This window comes from Protopterus annectens, chromosome 3.part0 (assembly GCF_019279795.1).
Source record: "Protopterus annectens isolate FY-2018-M chromosome 3.part0, PAN1.0, whole genome shotgun sequence".
NCBI lineage: Eukaryota > Metazoa > Chordata > Ceratodontiformes > Protopteridae > Protopterus > Protopterus annectens.
The window spans coordinates 292,311,523-292,337,041 of record NC_056731.1 but is presented as its reverse complement, the minus strand read 5'-3'; the positions used below and the strand labels follow the sequence as shown (position 1 = coordinate 292,337,041).

The following is a 25,519-nucleotide window of genomic DNA, read 5'->3' as shown; positions in this document are numbered from 1 at the left end:
GGACACTGCCCAGCCAGGCTATTGCAGCAAACAAAAGCGAAGAAATAAATAATGATCCAATTGATCTTAAGTGTCCACTGAAGAACACTTCCGGAATCTATTCCGGAACACGGCGAAAGACATTAAGCCTTTTGGTTGAAGACAAACGGGTTGCTAGAAGTCTGCTCTTTTGAATTAGACTGAAGTTTGTAGCTCTGATGGCTAGAAATCTGCATGACAGATGAAAGGTTCAGCAAGCCAGATGTTCTTATGACAGGACTGAACTGCAAAGGTGTCAGCAGAAATTTCGCATAGCTTACCATTAGGCTCAAAGACCAAAAAAGCCAAACCAGTAATGGCTATTCACAGTAGAAGCCAGCTGTGAAAAGGACAAGCTAATTATCTGTTCTCAGGAAGTACTGCTTGATTTTTTTCCAACTTTAGAATATCTACCTAAAGACGTCATCCTTACCATTTTCAGGGTCTACGTATTAGTTTCCCCTCAAGTCTTTGGCCATGCACTGTACAGACCCAGACATCGAGTAACACTTTTACTGAAAAAGCACGACTTGAAATTTCTGCAATACCTAGTTGCACACAGGACAACTAGTCTGCAGTGACAAGCACTGTCCCCAGAGTTGCAAACTGAATACTCCTGACATAGCTATCTAATAAAAAAGGATCTGTTACCATGTATATGAACTTTCCAACCATCTGTTACCAGCTTGGCAGATATGGGCATCCTGTGGCAATGGAGGAATTGTCTCAGGTTTACTGACAACCAAGTTAATTCTCAAAAACACATGTGGTATGGTATGTGAGAGATGCATTTATACAATGTCACTGGAGGCAAAGCTCTCACATAAAAGTACTCCTGATGTCAATAGGACTGTCAGTAGTACACACTCTGCACACATCACACACGATTCAAAGCAGAGATATAGACCCAGATATGCTGGGGCACTTAAATGTAACCTTCCTAAATCACATAGACCTCCTAGACGAAGTACAGAAATACCCTCAGCAGTACCAAATGCAATCTTTCAAAACAACACTCACATCAACACATAGAGGTAAAGGCTCCATGAGATGTGGCTAAGCCCACCACACAACCCAACATTCTGGTCATTGGAGACTTGTGAGAAACACTGATGTCCCTCTCACCAGGCTAAGTAAGGAGAAAGTCACGGTCATTTGCTCATCAGGGGCTAGGATCTGCCACATTATGCATGCACTCAGGTTATTGGACCACAAGTACCAGTATGACTCAGTCCATGTGGGAGTAAATGACCCGAAATGTACCTTCCCAGACTATATGAAGACAGACATCATGGAGCTCTCGGAAATGTCTCAGGCTGATATGAGCCCAATGTATGTCGCAGGCTGGTATGAGCCTAGCATTTAGTAGCATTTTACCCTCTCCAGTGATGCCACAATACGAATAAAAGATGAGTTTCTGTATCATTCTAAGGGGATGCAATATTTGTCAGCTTAGAAGGACATGGTCAGACAACGCTGTTTTGCCTCTCCCCTCTAGGCTTTGAAATATTAGCTAAAACATTGTCTCTTCCTCATAGTGCATTTTTAGGCAATGCCAAACAAAGTACTTGTGACAAAGCAAATCAAAATCAAGAAAATGTAAAGGTATTACTGCTCAATGCTAGGACTCTATAAAAAAAATTTCAATCCCTGGAAGCTCTCTTCACCCTAGAGAATGCTGATGCCTGTGCAATCACGGAGACATGGTTTAAAGCTGCAGAGAGCACACCAACCTTGCAAGGTTATAATGCCTTCCACACATTTAGACCAGCTACTACAAAGACAGGGACTAACGGTGGAGGAGTCTCTATTTACATCAAAAATAAATACATAAAGGCTGGTGAAACAGGACAATGCACTTGAGCTGCTCCATGTTCAAATCACCATCGGCAAAATCTAAAATCACTTCCTTGTAGCTATAGGTCCCCCTCTACGACCCAGGAAACCCATACCATGCATTTAAACTCATTAGAAACACTAACCATCCAGCCCAATACTATATTCATGGGTGATTAATCACCCCACTATTAACTGGGACTCCTATGGAACACCAAAACGTACAGGCATCGAGATTCCTGGATTTTGTAAAAACAAACTCCCTGAACCAGACAGTCAATACACCAACCTGGGGTGCAGCCATACTAGATCTGGTCTTCACTAATATGGGAGACTGTTGCACATCCCCTACTGTAATGTCTGCTCTGGTAAGGTCAGACCACAAAATGGTCTCATTTGAAGTAAAAGTGAGAACCTGACAAAATTTCAAGCCCCCATAAACCCTGAGAACACTGCTGCCTATGCAGGACTGTTCATAGAAACCCTGTACAAGCACGTTAATAGCTGCATAGAGGCAGCTGTACCCATCAGGAAGAAGTACAGAACTAACTCAAAAAACAAGCCACTCTGGTGGAATCACAAAATCAATAGGCTGTATAACAGAAAAAAGAAAATCATGCCAAAAACTGGAGGTGCAGCACCCAGCAGGATAAAAGCAATCTCAAACTAAACAAACATATCAGAGGACAAATAAAGCCTACCAAAATCAAATCTGAGGTGAATTTGGCCTCTCAGGCCAAGTACAACCATAAGGCATTCTTTAGCTATGTCCGCAACCTCAAAAAGCTAATAAACAACTGTGTGCAGACATCAATGTAAACTTAAGCCACCTACACAGAGCAAGATATAGCAAACCTACTGGCCGATAAATTCAGCTACAACTTTACCCCTCTCTTCGCCTCAACCTTCCCTCAGGAAATATCATCAAATACAATTCCCCCGCTATCACTAGAGAACAGGTCCTTAATGCTCTAAACGCCAAGAACACTACCATCAATGGGCCCAAACAATATCCAAGGATGCCTTCTAAATAGCATGAAATAGGACCTATCAGGATCTCTGGAATGGCTATTCAACTATAGCCTCCAAACAGACTTTGTGCCTTATGAATGGAGAACAGCAACAGTCATCCCTCTGCACAAAGGTGGACCATCTACAGACCCACAAGTCTTACATGTAAAACCACAGAAAGAATTCATCAGTGATATAGTAAAATTTCCAGATACTGAACCCAACCCAGTTTGTTTAGTCAAGGGCAGATTATGCCTACTCAACCTGGCAGACTTCTTTGAGGTGGTAACCAAAGCAACAGATGAGGGCAAAATGGTTCACACTTCCTACCTTGACCTGGCCAAGGCATATGGCACAATACCTGACTCAGGCATGGTTGAGAAACTCAAGAGGTTAGGTTCAAACTTGTATGTCACCCGGTGGATAGCAAACTGGTTGACAGACAAGACCCAGGGAAGTTTGGAGAGTCCACCTCTACAAAGAGGACAGTCACAAGTGGAGTCCCTCAGGGATCAGTTCTCGGAGCGCTCCTTTTTGGTGTCAGTGGTTTCTAGTGGACTAAATTTGCAGACAATTGCAAATTAGGAGCCGTCACAGAATCCTACACTGACAAAAAGTTTTCCAAGAGGGGCTGACACAAACAACTGGTGTCAGAGTTATGGACTAAAACTAAATGCCAAGAAATGCAAAATAGTATCCTTCGGGAAGTCATCCACCCCTGGTGACTATAATATTAACAACGCACCACCTTGAGTTGACCCTGGAGTCAGGGACTCCGGGACACACACAGACAGTAATCTAGCCTTTGACCATCATGTGTCTACAGTAATGAGGAAATCATTCTATGCTGCACAACTTATAAACAAAAGTATGGCATCTAGGTCCAAGGAAGTCAATGTTCCTCTGTATTTGGAATTCAGACCTATCATTGAGTACAATGCCCTCTATGGTATGCACCTAACCAGGCATATCCAAAAACTGGAATGTCCACAGAGGTTCCTCACTAAAAAAAGAGCACAGGGCTTGCTCAATGCTCTATCCATGTATATGCCTGTATTCCGTTTCCTACTGGCTGTTGAGGGGAGATATATGCCCGATATACTGGGCATTGTCAGACTCACTCTGATGGACCTCCTGCATATCCACAAAACAAAACACCAGAATTACCTGTTCTAAAGACTTAAACCTGGCCTGTGATATAAATAGGACCTAGTGGACAGACAGGTATGTATCCCTGAGATCATCTCTTCTCTGGAACAGGCTCCCCATCCATGTGATGCAGAGCTCCTCCCTAACCCAATGCAAGTGCAACCTCGACAACTGGATGGGGAACAGGAAATTCATCCCTGGTTTAGCACCTATATCTCTAATGGACACAGGCAACCTGTAAATCATTCATCTCCCAGACGCTAGCTTGTAAATGTTTCATCTCTCAAGGCCCTGCTTACACTTTAAGGGTATCAGAACCGGTCAGATTTAGGATGGAAGGCTAGGCTTAAAAGGGACCTTGTGGTCATTAGCCTAGTAAACACCTATGAACCTATATCCTAGAGGTATTAAATCAAACCTTACAACTGTTAATCAAAATGTGCTTCCGAGTATTGTTTTTCAAACAGCACTCTTACTCCATCCTACCTGCTCCAACTCCAGACACAAAAAATGGTCTAATATCCTCGGTCTTCTGCTCATACAGAAAGTGAAATAAACTGAGCGAAGGTAGGAGAGTTTAATACCTGTAAAAGATTTCTTGTAGTTCTCTTTCTGTCTCACACTGCAAAACTCCAGGGAAATGAGAAATGTCTCATCTCCTTTTGCTATAATTTCCTCATGAAACACATTAAAGAGCAACCGCCATGCAATCATTCTTAAATTGGTCATCAATCCATGCTTCAAATGAACTCTCCATGAATGCAGAACTAATGTGAGGCCTGCTACTAACTAGCTGAACTGGTATATAATGCTCTGTGATGCACTTTGTTTCTGGCTGCAATCTAAACAAATAAGTTACAGATTCTGTACATAGCAAGTTGACAGACATGTATGAAAATAGAGCTTACCAATCTGCAGTCTGACTAACCAAACAAAATCACTTTACAAATGCTGAAATTTGGGAAATAAGAGGCACTAAAAGCCCAGCAGCACTCTGGGTATAAAAGGATACAGCACTGGCATGGTTGATTCCAACAAAAACTGCGATACAACGCATGACACTTGCCCATTCCCTCTTAAATTTATGTGGTTCGCCAAGGTGACTATCAATGCAGGGATACAAAAGTCCAACAACAGCTGTAAAAGAAGTGGAGAGACAGGTCAATATATAATTTACAGTGAAGCAATAGTTAACAAAAAAAAAAAAATCCACAAAAGAAACGGTTCATGGTGACTGCTATGCTAGCACTGGAGCATGCAAGGCTTCTAAGCAAAGCAGGAGTGTTACAAGCCTGATTTAAACTATAAAACTCAAAATGTATACAGATACTTGGGTAAGCTACGATGTTAACTCAAAACTACAGGTGGAAGGGTACTCACCAAAACTTTGATAAAAAGGAGGTAATCTCTCCCTCACATTGTGGGTCCTTGCAACCAAATGCCTGAATGTGGTGGGGACTGTATCCTTGACTTTCAAAAAGGTAGAAGGACTGGGTTCCCCAACTTTTAACAATTGAGATGGAAACAGTAACTAAATGCTAGATGCCCAGTTAAGCGCATATATCAGTCTTCATATGTCCAAATTATTTTTTCATATCTATTTCACAAGCATAGCACATACGCAAACTGTTGATCTGTCCCCTTCGACCCGTTTACTAACGTAGTCCATCACCAGTATGAATAGCAGTAGGCTCAGAGCTGAACCCTGATGCACACTCACCCCCAGTGGGAACTCATCTGAGTATGAACACTGTTTGTACCTGTGTCAGGGATTCCTTGTACATAGCCTATGCTAATTCTGCTAGTGTTTCTGGGACTTTGAACCACGGCAGACTGCACAAATCAGGTTTCTGGACTGTTCTATACTTTCTCCAAGTTTAGGAATGCTCTCTTGGACGCTTTCTGAACATTACATTCTTCAACTACTTGTCTAACTGCAAACATCGGGTCACTTGTACTGCATCCTGATTTGATTTACTATTTACTTGTTGCTACTCTGCATATTCCATCAATCATCTCCAGAACGTTCATGCAATGTGACAGGAGTTTTTATACCTCTGTGCTGTCCACAGTTGTGAATGTCCCCTTTGTTCTTGGACACTGGAACTAGAATTGTTATTCCCCAGTCATAAGGAATATGGATCTCTCTCCATACTGCTTTTGACTACCCAAAGGGGTCATTTACAGTGACCTCATCTGAGCTTGCTGCCTTCCTTGACTTATTTTCCTTAGCGTTTTTCTTCTAGGGTAGCTCTCCTTCCTCTTTCACTGCAGAAAGTGTCAGAGCACTACATCTCTGGAGTCTTCTCCATTCAGAATACACTGAACATACTCCTTCCATCTGTCTTTGATGTCCTGTGGATTGGTGAGCAAGCTGTTGCAGATATTGCTTACAAAGTTTGCCTGATGACCATCTTCTTTAGGTTTCTGTCTTTGCCTTTTAACCTGATATTTTCTTTGTGCCATCTGCTGAATCACTTTCCAGAAGCCAGTGGACCGACACCAAAACATTGTTCTTTGCTATTGCAACTCTGTTAGCCAATCAGTATTCCCTCTTAGGAAGGTCTGTCTTTTCTATCTCCTATTTTTTCCTGTACCCCTTCCTTCTTTTTGATAACTTCCTGGATTTCCGCATTCCACCACCAGCCTTTCCTATGTACCTTATTTCCGTATCTGGCTAGGATATGCATTTGCTCTAAAATCCACAAAATATGCTGTTTTGAGACCACCATGCTTCCACTCGACCCTTTTCCCTCTACCTTTTGAGGTGCGATAGCACAGAGTAATTCACGGAACTCCTGTGCTTTCACTCCAGTCATCTTCCAGGTCTTTAGTCTGGTCTCTGCTGACATTAGAGCATTCTCTGACCATCACCTGTAGCTGACTGACCATGAGTGGTTTATGCTGTGGGCTGACTGCTTCAGTATTGATGACTTTGCAATTATGCAATGTCTACAACAGTTTCACATACTGCACAACTTGGAACTGTAATAAAATTTTGAAAATCACTCGTCTGCAGGACAGAATGTTTGAGGAGTGGAAAAAGAAATTACATGAAATACAGATTACAGATACTAACCCAGTAATAGAGTCTAGGCTCTAGGGAAATTAAACTGCCCATGATGTCAATACTGACTGTAACAGGGAAATAGTGGATGTCTGGCTCGAATCCAACTGTGATGTCTGCACAATGAGACACTGATAATTCAGGTAAGGGAATATCTGAATGCACTACGGAAAGGCACATAGCCATCAAACATGGTGCACTTAAATACTGGGTATACAGGACAGGTAGCATGATAATCTTTAGAAGTGAAAATGGGTAGATCCTACCTAGAAGTAAACTCCATTCCTGCCTCCTGATTCTGATGTGCAGGCAAACACCCTGAAAGTCCAAACATGCAGACATGACAGATATGCTGCACTACAGGTTACTATAACTTCTTCCTAGCCTCATTACACCTCCTCCTTTGTTACTTAACCCTCATTATGCATCCTTCCTTATACATGGCAGAATTCCTTTTTTCTGTCTAATACGTCATAATAGCCTCCCTTCTAGGTCAACTCTTAATACACTTATCTAGTTTTACTCGTCCTAGAAACAATTCCTCTCCCTTATATCTTACACTACTACCTCTATTCATTCTTTCAATATGCTTCTCTTTTTCTGTTAATTGATGTTATAATGGACCACAAACAGTAGTTTACTTATAACTACATTAGATCTAATATGCATGTTTTTAGTAATTACTGTATTTGACAGTGTTCCTTTCTGGAAAGCACCTTGTACAATACTACAACTGTATAATCTTTGACTATACTTGTACTAATGGAGCTTTTCTCCATAGGCCTCTGTTGAAAATGGGTTCATGACCCAGTCAGACTTTCCTGGTCACCAAATATCAATAAATATTCACCAAAGGTTGATCCCTTAAAAAAGGGATTTCTAGTTTAATGCAGTAACAAAATAATACAGTAAGGATCAGCCAAATACTATTGAAGGACCTGTTGAGGCCACTGAGGCCCAAGCTACATCCTGTGTCCCTACTTTACTTTTCCTAAGGACCAGGAAGAGCACCTCGTAGACTCTGTGGACACGGTGGTTGGCCTTTTTTGTGGAAGGCTGTCCAACTCCCAGTACGCTACCACCTTTTGCCACGAGTGCAGAATCTGGCAGAAAGAACAATTTGAATGCATTTGTTAGACTGTATTATCTGAAGTATCCTAGACATCCTGCTCTACAAGCCAGATTATACTGAAGATGGGTATGTGCGCAATTCCTCAGTTCAAAGCATGGTTTAGTGGTTTTGTTCCTTCTGGAAGTAAGACATGTGAGTCAAGTTGATCAGCACACTTACAGCAAGATTAGGGGATACAGACATCTACTTTTCCTAAGTAGTCCAGAGATCGTGGCTCACGGGTCAGGCAGATGATCTGTCTTAAACTGAAGAATATGCTAAGGAACATGCTAAAGAACCCACTACTACCACCATCTAAAATCAGAACAGCAATCCTCAGTCCACACTGCAAAATTCCTTCAGTGGCCAAAATATAGTTATTTTCACATAACTTGAAAGAGAACTTATCAGGATGCTCTTAAAAATGGAGAGATTTGCTCTCTAGTCAACTGCATTAGTCTGGAATAAGTCCCTATATGCCTGCTACAGACATCACTGCAGAGAACATGGACCATCACACACTCATACCATCCTCTTTCATACTCCTGCGGATGTCCCAAAATTATGGCATCTTCAAGAGCAGAGGAAGCATCTTCCTCCTTTCCAACATCTAAAAAGACGTTTGGAGCTAGAACAGATAACTGATGCTTCAAAGGGGCTGAGCCTGAAAAATTATCTGGCCTGCTACTATAGGGCAGAAACAGAAACTTGGAGTTTTAAGTCAACCTGGGCTACAGAAACACTAGGCTAAGGCAGTTCCTAGCAGAAACTGTGGTAGTCCACCCTTAACACAAGCTGTTATAAAAGAAATATACTGGGGCAGCACTTTATTGGTAGGGGATTCATACACTGAAGCTTAAGAAGTCCAGGTCTGCTGCCTTTTGTAAAATGTTGGATGTCCAGGCAGACGAATGCAAGTCAGGTAATTTTGCACAGTCTATCCCAGCATCGGGTACTGCAAAAAGGGAGCGCTAGCCTGTGTTACATATTTATTGCATTTTCCTGCTGTTTGTTGCAAAAAAAAAAAATTATCCTCGTTTCCCGTCTTTCCTGACCTAGAGTAGTCCAAATACAGGCTTTGCTGTATTCTGGACTTTTGGAAAGTTCCTGTGTTGCCCTTTTCCTTTCTTGGATAAAGGGAGGCTTCTTTGTTCACCAGTGGCAGTGGGGAGCTTGGAGCAGCCTATCTATCCCTGGAGGAGTGTTCCCAGCACAAGAATCTGGTAGTCTATTGGCCGTTTTGGGCCAATTTCTAGCTCTTTCAAGTCCCCCCTGTATAAAACCCGCTTTAGCGCGATTTTGCGCATAGCACAGCATCGGGCAGCGCCGCTTAATTGGGTTTAAACCATTCTCTGCTCCACAAAGTCTACTCTTCACTTTAGAACTGATCTAGTTCTCATAATAAACACCCTATTCCCACTCTAAAGCCTGGCACTTGCTCACTAAAGCAATTATATAAGTCAGCACTAAAAAATTAAAAGCACTACACCCTCACAAACTCCCCATGAGTACTTTGTTCCCCATTTGCCCTTTTTTCAATTGTAAAGGAATTCCCAATACTATTTTAGCATGTTCAAAGGTCAGTTGTCATTCTCCTCTCCGGTCCAGCTAGTGAATCTGGGAATCTTGAGGCAATGTTACAATTGCCTCATGTACACATACAACCCTCTCCTCCTCCCAACAAATTCCAACACATGTGAGAGATGCAACCATATAGCCAAACTGGAGGCTAAGCTCTCTCAACTCAGTATTGGCGTACCAGTTAGGAGGAGAAGGAAACCACACTCACTACAATTCCAGTCTCACATATACCTACCATGACAGCAAATCAAACAAACACACAAAAACCTACTTGGAGGCTCTAAATAAAAATCTGCCTAAGCAGCAGAGACCTCCAAAGCAGACACCCAAGCAACCGCTACCCCAAAACAAAACACGTGCAACACATAGCTCACAAAGCCAGTTTGCCGAACAGTCACAGCCCTTAAGGCTAAACAACACACCCGATACACTTGTAATAGGTGACTATCGTCAGGCACACTGACGTCCCACTCACCAGGATGAACAAGAAGATCACAGTGAGCTGCCTGTCAGGCGCTAGGATCCACCACATAAGCACTCAGGTCACTCCAAGGCAAGTACAAATATGACTCAGTCATTGTCCATGCTGGTGTGAATGACCCGAGACGTACCTCCCTGGACTACATGAAGAGACATAGAGGAGCTCTCTGAGCATGTAGCCCTGGCCGGTATGACCCTGACCTTGAGTAGCATCTTACCCTCACCAAGAATGATGCCACAATATGAAGACAAGATGATCAATTTCAACAATTGGCTTGTATTGGTGTCATTCAAAGGGGATCCAATGCGCGTCTGCCTGGGATGACGGGCTCGACAAGCCACGATGCTTCGCTAGGACGGCTTGCACCTGTCACCCCTGGGCTTTTGGATATTGGCAAAGGCTCTTGCCACCCCCATAGTGCCTTTTTTATGCAAGTCTCAAAAGACAAACCCACCTCCATAGGTATCACAAGGGATAAGAAACTAAGAGTAATGCTACTCAACGCCAGAAGTCTAAACCTCAAGATGCACGCACTCGAAACTCTCCTTAGCATGGAGAACAGAGATATCTGTGCAGTAACAGAAACCTGGTTCAAGGCTCCCGAGAGCACCACAGCACTACCAGATTATACCTCATACCATGTTTTTCGGCCCCAAAACTTGGACCGAACCACAAAAGGAGGGGGGGAGCATCAATATTCGTCAAATATACCCACACCTCCAGGTTGGTGGCACAGCACGAAGCATCAGAGACTATCCATGTGCAACTAACAGTGGGTAAAACTGCCTTCCAGTTTATAGCCTGCTACAGACCACCCTCCCAAACCCAGGAACCCCACTCGGCCTTCCTGAGAACACTGGAAAATATGAAGGTCTCTCCAAACACCATTATATTGGGCGACTTCAACTACCCTAACATAGACTGGGAGCATTACTCTAGCTCCAACACCCTAGCCCGAAGGTTCCTAGAATTTATAAACTCAAATGCTATGGAACTACTTGTTGCCACTCCCACAAGAGGGGAAAACATACTGGACCTGATCATCACCAACATGGGGACTCTGTGCTCCAGACCAGAAGTGTATCCCTCACTGGTAAGATCAGACCATAAACTAATCTCACTAGATATTCACATCCTGACCCCAGCCCCTGCCCAGAAAACCACAGTGAAAAACTTCTTTAAAGCAAATTTCACACTCCTCAAAACCGAGGTGGAATCCTTCAAAGCCCCCGGGCCTGTGGAAAATACGGCCCAGACCGCAGAATCCTTTATAAACGCATTCTATGAACACCTTCAGGAATGCATGGATCATGTAATCCCAAATAAAACCAAGACCCAATCCTCCAAAGTTAGGTGTCCTGTCTGGTGGACCCCATCCATAAACAAACTATACAATAGAAGGAGGAAGCTACTACATGATAGAGCAAAGGAGGAAGCTACTACATGATAGAGCAAAATCCCAAAAAGGGAAGGCATCTCTCATCAGTATTAGCAAAAAACTACGGGCACTCATAAAATCAAGGCCAACTTTGAGAGAAAAATTGCACAGGACACCAAGGATAATCACAAGGTTTTCTTTAGTAATGTTAGAAACCTGGGTGGGAATTCCCAAATATGCTCAGAATTAGTCCAAAATGACAAAAAATACACCGAACCCACAGACATTGCCAACATCCTAGCTGACAGGTTCAGCGCAAACTTCTCCCCCCCCTTCCCCACCAAAAGGGCAAATATCTATGCCAGCAGAGTGCTGCCCCCTGTCATCTCAGATGCTCAGTTAAGAGCCGCCCTCTCCAAAGCAAAAAACACAGCATCAATGGGACCAGGCGGTGTCCCAGGCTGCGTCCTACATGAACTCCAAGAAGAACTAAACCCAAACATAAAACTACTGTTCAATCTCAGCCTTACTACAGGATATGTACCCAAAGAGTGGCATACAGCAACAGTGGTCCCTCTCCACAAAGGTGGTGCCTCAACGGATCCTGGAAACTATTGCCCCATAAGCTTGACTAGCTTGGTCTGCAAAGCTATGGAAAGGATCATCATGGACCTCATAAATAAAGATATTGGGGACCTACAGACACTGAATCCTACCCAGTTCGGCTTTAAGGGCAGATCCAGCCTCTTATACCTGGTCGATTTCTTTGAAACAGTAACCAAGGCCATTGATGAGGGGAAGGTGGTCCACACAGCCTACTTGGACCTTGCAAAAGCCTTCGATACAATACCCCACTCAGACATTATAGATAAGCTCACCAGCTTAAATATAAACCCCTATGTCACTAGATGGGTTGCAAACTGGCTCAAGGACAGAACCCACATGGTTAGAATTGCTGGAGCCATGTCAGACTCCAAACCAGTTACAAGTGGCGTCCCACAAGGCTCAGTCCTGGGACCTCTCTTGTTCGGTATATATTTCTCAGAGGTACAGGCTAACAAGGAAGGACAGTGGCTGACCAAGTTCGCAGATGACTGCAAACTGGGCTCCATAATAGACTCTCCAGCTGACACAAGCATCCTACAAAAGGGCCTCATAGAAACAGACAACTGGTGCCAGAGCCATGGTCTCAAGCTAAACGCCAAAAAGTGTATAGTCATCCCCTTTGGCAAAAACAAAGTGCCCACAAATTACCACATAGGTGGTAATCCATTAAGTATGAAAGTAGTAATTAGGGACGTGGGGACCCAAGTTGATAGCAATCTCTCATTTGACAACCACATGGCCAACGTGGTTAGAAAAACATTTTATATAGCCCACCTAATCATGAAGGGATTCACATCTAGATCAGGGGAGGTCATCGTGTCTCTTTACTCATCCCTCATCAGGCCCATAATTGAGTACAATGCCCCTTTTGGGATGTACCTTACTAGACACCTGCAGCAACTGGAAAGACCCCAAAAGTACCTCACCAAGAGGATCAAAGGGCTCAAACAGATGCCATATGCTGCCCGGTTAAAGAAACTCCAGCTCTACTCAGTGGCATACCGCCTGCTCAGAGGCGATCTGTGCCCGACATATAAAGCCATGTCCAACCCGGAATTAATGGACATGCTGCACCTCAGAAAATCCAAATCCCATCGAGCTACACGCTCGAATGACTTGAACCTCAGCACTGAAATAAATAGGACATGCTGGAGGGACAGATTCATAACCCAGAGGCTCCCTCCACTCTGGAATAAAATCCCAGTCCATGTTAGGCAGAGTCCCTCATGGAATCTCTTCAAGAGGAATCTTGATGAGTGGATGGGAGATAGTAGGTTTACCCCAGGAATCACTTCTGTGTCACTGTTAGACAGAGGCACAGTATACTAACCTCGAAAAAGGGCATAGCAAAATTAATTTAAAATGGGTGGCGAAAGCCAAACACACTAGGCTTATAAATGCCCTAGGGCAGATAGCCTAGTATGAACCTATGAACCTATGAATACTTGCTGAATTACCTGAATCAATGCTGCTTCTGCTATTAAATCAGCCATGCACTACTGGAACAGGGTTACAACAGCACTATGGAAGGATTCAGACAGCTGGCCAGGTGCTAGGTGGGGACCCATAAAAATTAAGCAGAGGCTCAAGCAGTACGCAGCAACAATAGGCAGAGTATACCTTGAAATGGCTGGTGGACTGACATCTTCAAAGAGAGTCATAGTCCAGTTGAACAGGATCTGATGCTGGAGACCATTAACTAGAGGGGAGGAAGAAATCATTCCTCATCACATGCCGTGTGACAGAATTATGTAGCACCAAAACTACATTTTGGGAGGAAGCCTGGAAATGATGGAAGCCTTCAAAGCATGGAAAGAGCATATTTATGTAAAAGGGCACTTGGACAAAGTCACAACAGATTGTAAAGAAAAAAAAAAAAAAAGGACCTCACCTTTTACCCTGTAGTCACTTATTTTACGGTACCACTTTACCACTTTCTCTCTCTAACCTTCTCTGACCTAGGCAAGGCATAAACAGAGACTGCACAAGATGCAACAATCCCCAATGAGCCAGAAAAGCCTTAAGGTCCCAATCTTAGCACTGTTCATGTGGAATAAATGAAACCTGTACAAAAAGGAATCTATATTCTGTTTTAGACCTCACCAATAAAGATACAATCATTAGACATGAGTGGCAAGGATCTATCCAGTGCACAGTCAGGAATGAAAGGGGGGGGGGGGGTCTAGCTCTGTTTGTATATCTTGAGCACTAAACCAGACCATCTTTTGTTGGAGAGGATTCCCCTGCACACTAGTGGCACGAGGGTGCAGTTAGGACCTATCTGATTGAAGGCTGCTGGAGCAGGGCTCAGTTTTGAGCTTTTTTATTGGTTACTTTGTTTAGATCAGTCAGTGCTAGTTTGCTACATAGCACCAGGTTGCACTGAGCACAGCCATGCTGAGGTGGGCACCATTGGTGGTTATAGATGGAAACACTGTTGCCTGCAAATTTTCCCTTTAGTGCTCCATCGGTGAGTTTTTGTGACTGTCCCTCATTCACAGGTGAAACATTCAGTGAAGTTCCTAAAGGTACCAACACAGATCTTACTCACTAGCCCTTTGTAATTTCTGTCCACTTCTGTCCTCTACTCTACTTGTTCCTTCCTGAACTCTCCCAGTTTTCTGACCATATCAACTTATGTAGCATTACGGACAATTTCCCACAGTTTCTCCAGCCAGCTTGGTCAACAGGAGCATCCTGAGGCAATGAAGTAATTGCCTCATGTACAGTGACAACCCACTTCAAGTCCACACAAATTCATAATGTGAGACATGCATCTATATCAAGAATCTAGACCAGGCTCTCTCGCTCATCAGTCAATCCATCTGATACTAAGCAGGTCATCAGCATGCACACCTCACCTCCTGCACCTAGCAAACCAACACAAACCTACATATGTGGAGGTCCTTACAAGAAGCTTACCTAAACAGAGATGTCCTAAACATAAGCATGCTTCACATGATACATCTTCTGCAGATCATAGTACACAATACTTCACACACCAGTGTCTTAACAGTCAAGCCCCTAAAGCATAACACAAAAAACAAACATTTTAGTCACAGGCAACTCAACTGTGAGACACACACAATTGTGAGACACACATGTACCTCTCACCAGGCTGGATAAGGAACAGGTCATGGTCAGCTGTCTGTTAGGTGCCAGGATCTGCTGTATCACATACTCAAGTCTCTCAACAAACTGGCACAGTTATGACTCCTAGTCCATGTTGGTTTGAACAACTTGAGACGTACCTCCCTGGAGTATATGAAGAGACACGAATGAGCTCTCAAATTGCATCTCTCAGGCAGGTATGCTCCTAGCCATAAGCAACATTTTACCTTCACCTAGGATGATACCTCACTACAAAAAAAATGACTGACTTCAACAATTGACTTAGTTTCTAGTGTCCCACCCATGCCTAGTTTCTAGTGTCCCACCCACACCTAGTGTCAAAGGTGATCCAGTATCTGCCAGCCTGGGGTGACATCGCATGCTAAATGTTAGGAATCTAAACCAGATACTGCACTCACTGGAAGCAGTCCTCACCCTGGAAGATACCAGGTTACATTCCTTCCACACGTTCAGACCACAATCTGAGAACTAAAGGAGGTGGTGTATCAATATTCAATAAAGATAAATACACCACTAGATTGGTTAAACAGCATGATTCCCTTAAATTACTTCAGGTGCAAATAACTGCAGGCAAGACACCTCTTCAGGTCATTGCCAGCTAGAGGACCCCTCCATGAATCAGGACATCCACTCAGCCTACTTGGATCTACTTGAGTCAATCAAGATATGACCAAACACTCTGGTGACTTTAAATTACCCGTCCATAGACTGGGTAAATTATACATGTTCTAACTCACTTGCCCAAAGGTTCCCGGACTTCTTTAACTCCAGCGTCCTGGACCAGTAAATGACATACCCACAAGGGGCTCAAACATCCTGGACCTAGTACTCACCAACATGGGGGACCACTGTATCAACCCACTGCTGGCCATCCCTGGTGAGATCTGACCGCAAATCAGTCTTGATAGAACTACCTAACCCAAGACCCCCCCCCAGCAACTAGACTAAAAAACTTCTCCAAGACCAATTACAATCTCTTACGTGAGGGCATAAATAGCTTCGCATCCCCTCCCCCACTGATGCGGCAGACACCTATGCAGAGTTACACACCAGTGCTTTATACAAGCACCTGTACAATTGTATGGACTCTGCCCTACCTGATGGAACTAAAGCAATATCTTCAAGGAAAAATAAACCCGCCTGGTGGACAACTGCCATTAATAAGCTATACAATAGGAGAAAGAAATTGCTGTCCAAGAGTAGGAAGTGTCTCAAAACTGGAAACACTCCCTCCTCAACTTAAACAAGCAAATCTGCTGGCTGATATTTCAATCCCTGTCCCCGACACATATACCCCAAACCATCCCTAACACCTGCTGCCTGCTTAGTATCACCAAGGAGCAGGTCTTAAGTGCCCTCTCAAAGGCCAAAAATACAGCCTCTATGGGACTAAACATCCCAGGCTGTGTTCAACATGGGTTAAAACAGGAATTAACATCACCATTGAGCACACTTCAAAATCACAACCTAAGCACTGGCTTCGTCCCAATAGAATGGAAAACTGCTACCTTTGCACAAAGGGGGGTGCATCCACAGACCCCAGGAACTACAGACCCGTTAGCCTGACCAGCTTTATCTGCAAGGCCATGGAACAAATCATCATAGACCTTATTAACAAAGATATAGGAAATCTCCAAATGCTCAATCTCAGTCTGGCTTTGTCAAGTGGAGATCATGCCTGTTAAACTTGGTGGACTTCGAGACAGGTCACGAAAGTCCTAAACAAGGGGCAGACAGCCTACCTAGACTTAGCCAAGCCTTTGACACAATCCCCCACTCAGGCAACATTGATGGGTCTCAACCCATATATTGTTAGGTAGGTTGCAAACTGGCTAACTGATAGTCAAAATAGGGGACTCCCACCTCCTTAGGCAGATCCGTAACTAGTGGTGTTCCAGAGGGATTGGTTCTGGGACCACTACTGTTCACAATCTACTTCACCAAAGAAAGTCTGCCGTTGACTGCAAACTGGGAGCAATCATTAAAACCCCCAGCGATGTCAACATCCTGCAAGAAGATATTACACAGACTAATGACTGGTGGCAAAGTCATGGTCTTAAACTTAATGCAAAAAAGTGCATTATCATCCCCTTTGACAAGGGTGATGTTCCTGCAAACTACACATCAGTAGCAATACCTTAAGCACACAGTCAAGTGGTGAGAGATCTGGGCACACAAGTTGACAGCAACTTTAACTTTTGATCACCATGTCTCCACAGTGTAAGAATGGCATTTTATATTGCTCATCTCATAATTATGGGCACTGCCTCCAGAAAAAAACAAAACAAAAAAACAAAAAAAAGGTTATAACCCCCCTGTACTTGTACTCTTCCCTCATCAGGCCTATAGTAGAGTCCAAATCTCCCTTTGGTATGTTCCTTTCCAAACACCTGCAGCAATTGGAGAGAGCACAAAGGTTCCTTACAAAGAAAATTCAGAGTCTTAAAGATCTGTCTTATGCAGACGGACAGAAATCATTGTCACTTTACTGTGTCAGACTGCTTGATCAGAGGCGACCTTGTGCCTTGCACAGAGGGCAATATCAGACCTAGCTTTAATGGAAATGCTGCACATTTGCAAGTCAAATGGCACATGGGTCACTCACTCAAAGGACCTTAAACTGGTATCTGACATCAACATAACTTGCTTGAGAAAGATATGTCTCAGAGGCTGCCACACCTTTGGAACAAGTTTCCTATGTTAAACAAAGCCCCTCATTGGCCCTATTCAAGCACAGTTTGGACAAATATTCACCCCAGGGGTTCCACCTGTGTCCCTCTTGGACTTGGGCAACTAGTGCTGATGTTTGAACTAGACACTCTTGGGAACACTGGTTGAACTTCGTTAGGCTTGTAAGTGCCCTGGCACTGAGCCTAGTAACCTCCTATGATCAGACAGTTTTTAAGTTTTGTGTTCCTGTAAATGGAGTTCATGATCTGTTAAGTGCATAATGCCAGGGTATCAATTCTGCCAATAAGCTTTAGGAGCTGTAATCTTAAACTAGGATGCTGCTCAGGAAAACTAAACATATTAATACAGTCTCAACATATCTCTCAATCTCTTTGAGCAAGAAATCTGGACAAAGTCATAAATAAAAGTGGGACAAAGGCCCAAACATAAGGATACATTTTAAATATTGCTTTTGCAAACTTAGAAAGGTGACAGAACATGTTTTGTATTACCATGAATTTTCTGAAGGGCAGGAAATCTGAAACTCATATTTAGCTTTTCTAACATCACTCTTTAATGATTTAGCAGTAATTTGCCAGAAAAAAACCCCACAATTTTATGACAAACGGGCCAAAAATACAAGGCAAAATTCTGGACATTCTGCAGAAAATCTGTACAGTTGAGAGGGATGAATTTTCAGAGACCAGCTATGAAGCTATCCACCAGTCCTAACCTGCTTCTGTTAAGCATCAAAGAAGTTACCAGTTTGTTACATCAAAGAAGGGCAAAACTGCTTTAGTGGAATTACTAGCCTAAAATTTTTCCATCAGCATGTGGAAACTCATCAATGTAGGGGCCCCAAAATGGTCTGTCACTTTCATTCAGGTTACATACGAATGGCCATTCTGAATCTACATGGATGCTGTCCCAGTTTCCAAAGTCTGAGATAGTTCATAATACTTTATTTTTCTGACTGGCTGGCCAAAAAAGCACAAGGGGAAAAATTTTGTTTCCCCATAGGGAGCCGAAAGAACATTTCCGCAAGCTCTAATAATGTTTTCAATTTTATGATAAGAAGAATGCCATCTTCTCATGTAAAAAAGAAAGAACACTGAATTATACGGGCTGCACCTACCTTGGCAAGGCCAGCACACAAAAACAAACTGTAATTAACTTTTGGGAGTCTGACAGCATTCTACATGGATGATTGACAGCCAGTGCCACTGATTCAGAATATATGCCTTGTGTATATACACATGAAAACCTGACAAACAGCGTTGGTTATGACCTCATCCTTTAAAGTCTCATTTGGGGTAAGTTCACAGTATGAAATGAGTTCTGTTAATGGATACCAAAGATGTCTATTCACATTCATGTAGTGAAGAACATACTTCCTCCCATTATATACAGTAGCAAAGAATATGGGTAAATGAACAGCTTCAGTGACTACTACTACCGAAATACTATGGACTACTGAAAGATTAGCCCTAAATCATGTTAACTCTCAAATGCAGAAAAAAATGCATTGGTTTATACTTTGACAACTGCTGAAATGGGAAAGTCCTCCCAGCATTTCCCTCTTTTTAAAAACGGAAGGTTCTTTGTTTTCCCTGACAAATCAGACACAGTCACAAAGAACCTTTTTTACTTGCTGTGTACAGAATTTTGAAACAGTAATTGTTGCCAGCACAACTTGTTCTGTTCAGGAGGTAAACATTCCAGATTTTCAGTGTTGTATTCAACAGAAAAAGAGAGAGAAAACTTACAAATTGTGCAGTAATCCTGCATAATGAGCCTACAGAAATGCAGAAAAACAGTTACTCTGTGGAAGAGATCAAGTACATTTTTTAATCTCTGAATGGGTGTTTATTATTAACTGAATTACGTTACCAATAGAAAAAGGCAGAGGAGAAAAGTTCAGTCTGCATAACATATGGTTTGTCTGAAATGTAAACTCTAAGGGTGGGCCTCTAAAATGGCTGGAAATAAAATAATCCTGGATTATTGTGCACTACCAGTCAGGGGAAAGACTGGCCATATGCAGCATGCCACTGGGTTTTATCACAGTCTTCCTAGTTATGACTGTTGGCCGTCTGGCACTGGTATCATTACACAGATGTTTAACCAGCGACCATTTGTGGCACATTAATCATCCTAAAGAGTACCCTAAGGAAGTTAATCAGATCTTGCTCTTTTGAGACTCTAACTCATCCAGTTTTTCTTTTGCAATTAGAATGTACCGAGTATTTTTTGTCTCCAGGCCTATGGAGAATGCTGTACTTGCATGGAAATACTAAAGCCAAGATTAGGCAACAATGAGCATATTCAGTGATTACAGTGTGGAAGAAAAGCCCCCACAATAGGAGGTGTAGGGGGCACACAGCCCCATGCAAAATCGTTCTACTGATTTTTATTTAAATAGCATATTCAGAAGTTTAGCTTTCAGTACAATTTGATGATTTAAGTCTATGACAGTTTAGTTACAGTTAATCAACATGGTATACGAGCTACAAAAACTCTGTTTACTGTGCACATATCCTCAATCTATTCTTATGGAACCAAGATGTCCAGACCTTACTGTAATATACTGAAGTTTCTGAAAGAGGGTGATGAGAACTTTGTACATTTCATAGTGCACTGTCAGCTATGTAAAAACAGTGGAAGTGCAGTTAACAAAATAAGACTTGAAAAAGAGAAGATAACTGCTTTCAGTGCATTTTTTTCTGCTTTAAGATAATTTTTATCTTTTCAAGAATGACTTTACATCCATAAAGCTATTTTCTGAAAGTCTAGGAAAGAATAACTGCCAACTGCAAAAGCTACCTGCATTTACTTTATTTATAAATAAGACCCACACATTACAAATGCCTCTTTTCAGGGCCAGTCCAGGAGCACATTATGTTTAAGAATCTTAACTGGGAGTTGCACAATACACAAGAGCAGTCTAAGAATCGAATATAACTACAAATTAGAATCTGTTAACAGCCCAGAACGTATTCTTCTGTGCTACACAAAACTTGCTAGAATGTTTGCAACCATTTATTTGCAGCTTTACTCCTATGAATGTTGAACAAATGTGCAATATGTCATCCATGGGACCTATCTTTTATGAAGGGTTACATCAGTTTCTGTATTATTCTATAATGAAAGCTGGATTTCACACATCAGTTTTAAAATCACCACAAAACAGTTGCAAAATGATCTTGTGTTAGAATGGTGCAATGGCAGCATGATAGCTTATCAGTTATAAGAGAATAAATGTCAAGCTTGCACAGGTACATTCACTTATTTTTATGAATACATAGTTCACAAGCCATTTCTAGTATTTTTATGAAAAACATACAAGATAAAAATTTTTAGGAAACCTCATGAATGCAGTAGCAGTCTTTAAAATCCAGAAAGAAATGTGTGTTTTTGTTCATACCACAGAAGCAAGCAAAACCTATGATGGAGGATGTATTTCTGTCAATACTATATTATCAAACATTATTATCTTAAAAGTAGTTAATTTACACAGAAACAGATACCATTTTGCAAGCACATTAGGGATGTATTATACAGGTATAATTGGATGCCCAGTGGCAAGGCTTTAAGACACTCACTTCCATGTACGATATCTGTACATTGCACAACTTCCCATGCCTTGTTGTTTACTTAATCCCTAATTTATTTGATAAGCACCTCCTGTGCTTCCTTCCAATCAATGAGTATAGCTCTTGTTAGTCTGCAAGATTCTGATCGGACGTCTTGCTCCCCCTCCCCCCAAAGCCAGCATTAAATAATCCTGAGGGAGTTTGCTCATCTGCCCCCCTCCCAACTAAATCTGATATTTTGTCAATGTCCTAAAGTGTTCAACCTTCACCTTATTAAATTCCCCATTCAGTTCAAATTTCCCATCATTCCTTCATTTTCCAGGTTCACTTACTTTCCTTCATCACAGTTGAAGATAATTCCCTTACATTATTTCCCCACTTGCTTAACAGCCCTTCCCCTCCTTTAAGTTGCTACAAAGAGACTATGAATACCTGTACCAGTGTGAAGATTCTAATGGTGTGCTTTTAGCAAGAAATGTACAAAAGGAAGCTTCAGTTTTTAGGATGCAGACACTGTAGCCCTACCTGACCCTCTGGCCTCTGCAGTTAGAACAAGTTTTAGAATTCTGTTCAGTGAACACCATCTGCAGATGGAATGGGGAACAAGAATCCAGTCTTTCTGATAAGGAACAGTCACACAAATTCAAAAAAGTGATGACAGCATATTAGCACTAACAATTTGGAAAATGTTGTCTTAAATCATCCAGAAAAATGTTAAATTCCTATGTAAAGTACTGTTTCAACTATTCAAACAAGCAGTGTGTGATAACACACTGAAGAAAAAATTACTTTGGTAAAAGATGGTCCAAGTACATTTTTTTTCTGTAGAACCCATTTAAATCATTTACAGCCAGCTTTTTTTTTTTCTTCACAAAAAAGTAGCAACTCTAAAGTGCTGGTGTTTTGCAGTGCACATGACTTCCTTGTTTTGGTTTCAGTTCTTTGTCAGTGGCATGTTCATGCTTACAGCCAATAAGCCTTCTGACCCTAAACTCACCAGTTTACTTCACAGCCAATCAGGTCAAACCACACCTAATCTGAAATGTGTATTTCAGTCTCAGATTAGCAGATGTGCATTAGGGGTATGCACAGCTCTCTCAGCTGCAATGGCTTTTTTGTTTTTCTTAACTACAAGCAAAAGTATAATACAGTATATATTAGATTCTATAATTATTTAAGAAAAATTAAGGCCGCGCAATGGAATTGCAGCAAGTGTCTAGGCACCTGAAAGTAGAGATAATTAAATTTAATCTTGGTCACAGTCTGCTCTTCAGCACACTGGCTTCCTTACTTACATGAAGCACTCCTGTTAAAAAATGTTCAATAATCTTGCTAAACAGTTAGCACCGGACAGCCAAGGACCATTCCAGCCTGCCAAATCAATATTGCTACCTGGTGCTCATATATAATGCCATAGGAGGTTTAAACACTACAAAACATTGACCACCCTGATCCCAAGGAAAGCAGGTTACTCTTGCTACATCTCAGAAATATTTATACTCCTTTGCAGCACATGCCCTGTTATTAAGGCCACAACAACGTCTGCTTACTGAACCAATCCCAAACAAGAATAGTTTTGCTTCCAGTCATAAAATTCATGTGCTTCAGTATCAACATGTGAAAAAACAGACCATTCAGTAATCAGATTTCAAGATGATCCTACAAAGACTTCGGCTTTTTTGTAATGTACCAATCTTGTTAAAAAAAAAAACTTGATACAGGAATGCCAGAACATGTACAGCAAAACATCAACTTTAATTTCATAGGTAAATAGTTTAGTCCTTACATGGGCAGTGTTCTGGGCCAATTACAAATTCTGACATCCACATCTGAAACCGAACAACTACTTCAGAGCCAAATATCTTATTCTGACCTACTTTATTTTTTTCAGGAAAATCCATGACATGCTGTCAACTACATACCTCACAGAGCATTTAACTACTGCTATACTTAAAGAACAATATTATAAACTAAACAGGTTAATAAACTTACCAGCTGCTGTGCCACAACAAGGTGGTACCCACCATGCAGATGAAAAGATAGTTGCCATAACTTCTTCAGGAAAGAGAGTCACATGTCTCTGTATCTGCAATAGGTTCAGCACTAAAGCAAGAAAGACACCCACTAAAAAGAGGACCAAACCTCTTCTAATCAGGTTCAAGGTATGAATGTTGGCAAGAGAGTCATAAACAGTAATTACAAAAGAAGCTAGTAAGGACATGGTTTGTCCGGCTCTTCTGACAAGCCCAACTGCACTTAAAGTAGATTTTGGTCTTCTACAAGTGCAAGAACAGCTCCAGCAGTGTCCAAATTCTGGCATTTGCTTGATAATAAATGTTAGGATTCTGAAAAATAAACATATTCTCCATTAGTCACTGGTAGTACCATAGGCAGCAATGCAAACTTAAAAATAGCCCTGAATAAGAACTTGTGTTGCATTATCCAAGGCATTCAGAAAACAACAAGTGCGAATAATGTGGTTCTACCTAGAAGGTATATGTGAAGTACCCTTAAGGAAAGTTAGGTTTACAATCAGAAGATTCAATATACAGTGGCTTGAACTTTAAGGGTAACAGACCCATACACAAGACTTACCTTTGCTTTCCTGTTAAGGCGAATACTCTTTAACTTGGGATTTTTACATCAACACTAGTGCCCTTAACTGCATTCCCCCCATACACACACACGTTTGAATAAGAATAATGTATATACATTATCCCGTTTACACACAACTTAAATGACAAGCTGTTATTCTAAACATGTCGAAAAAAAATCCGCCTTAAAATAAAGACTCGAAGACGTCAACAAGGACACTACAGTAATTTAAAATGTAAAATTAAGAAACACTCAGTCATTACAAAATTCAAGCTCAATAGCACTTCTTCCACCACCCGATAATAAGAATGATACAGACAGATATGACTGATGAATACGGTTACCTACAGTAGCGACCATTATTTACTTTTTCTGCAAATTATTTACGAGATTCCAAATAATTTGGGTACTACTTGGCTACCGTCTTGTACAAGACAAGATTCACATTGTAGGACACAAACCGTCAATCACATGATTGACAGTCCTTCCTTGCTGCCTAAAAATCAAATTGTACTGTTATTAAAAAATTACAAATTAAGCTTATTTCAACCGGCATCACAAAAATCAGGAAAATAACACTATTCACGAAAACATACCTATGATATACCGTAAAAAGATACTGTATACTGTATCGATCAGCTTCTCTTCAGGTCTTTGTAGCTAAATAGATGCCCGCAGAGAAACCAATGCAGACTGCAAAGGCTGCCAATTTATAAGACCAATCCACAGCGTGGAAACCCTGGTTTTCCTGCCACACATACCAACTCCGCAGCACAAGAAGCTTCCCATTAAAGACAATCGAGTCTGGTGAGGAACCGTCAGCCAATAGAAGAGCGGCAGGCTCTAACACGTAGCAGACACACCACTGCCTCACCAAGCCGACAAACAAAGGCTCGTGAGGAGCTGCGCGGGGTTGGCGCGCGCGGGCCCCAGTGCTACTGCTGTATGGGTAACTTTAGGACATTAGCTGTCAACGTCATTAAAGTATATGTGCTGCTGAATCTCGTGTATGTGTCAGCTAAACGTGTGTGACCTGTAAGGTATTACTGTGCACTGAAGAGAGCTGCTGGGAAGGGGGTACTTGGGGTGCGGTATAGGATGTTGAACTGGAACTGCGGAAGGGTGGGAATGCACTCCAGTCCCTAAAGTGACCTCTAATCGTGAACTGCATAAGGCTACTTTTTGCAGCAAGACAGTAGAGTGCTTTACTTTTCACGTATAATGTATATAGCTGAGAGTGTTAGCACAATGCATCGACATTTTATTAGTTCTTTAGCGAGGTAGTGTTTTT

At 41.9% G+C, this 25,519-nt stretch overlaps 1 protein-coding gene across 1 annotated transcript in view; it reads right to left on the bottom strand.

Annotated features, from left to right (window-relative positions):
• INSIG1 (insulin induced gene 1) overlaps positions 1-25,126 on the bottom strand; it is a 34,796-nt gene extending 9,670 nt beyond the window's left edge. The window contains exons 1-3 of the mRNA XM_044064778.1: positions 24,825-25,126; positions 23,626-23,978; positions 5,027-5,151 (exon numbers count right to left, since the gene is read on the bottom strand). Coding sequence (XP_043920713.1) covers positions 5,027-5,151; positions 23,626-23,953 — 453 coding nt within the window. The 5' untranslated portion in view covers positions 23,954-23,978; positions 24,825-25,126. The remainder of the gene's footprint in view (positions 1-5,026; positions 5,152-23,625; positions 23,979-24,824) is intronic.
• Between the last annotated feature and the right edge of the window lie 393 nt (positions 25,127-25,519).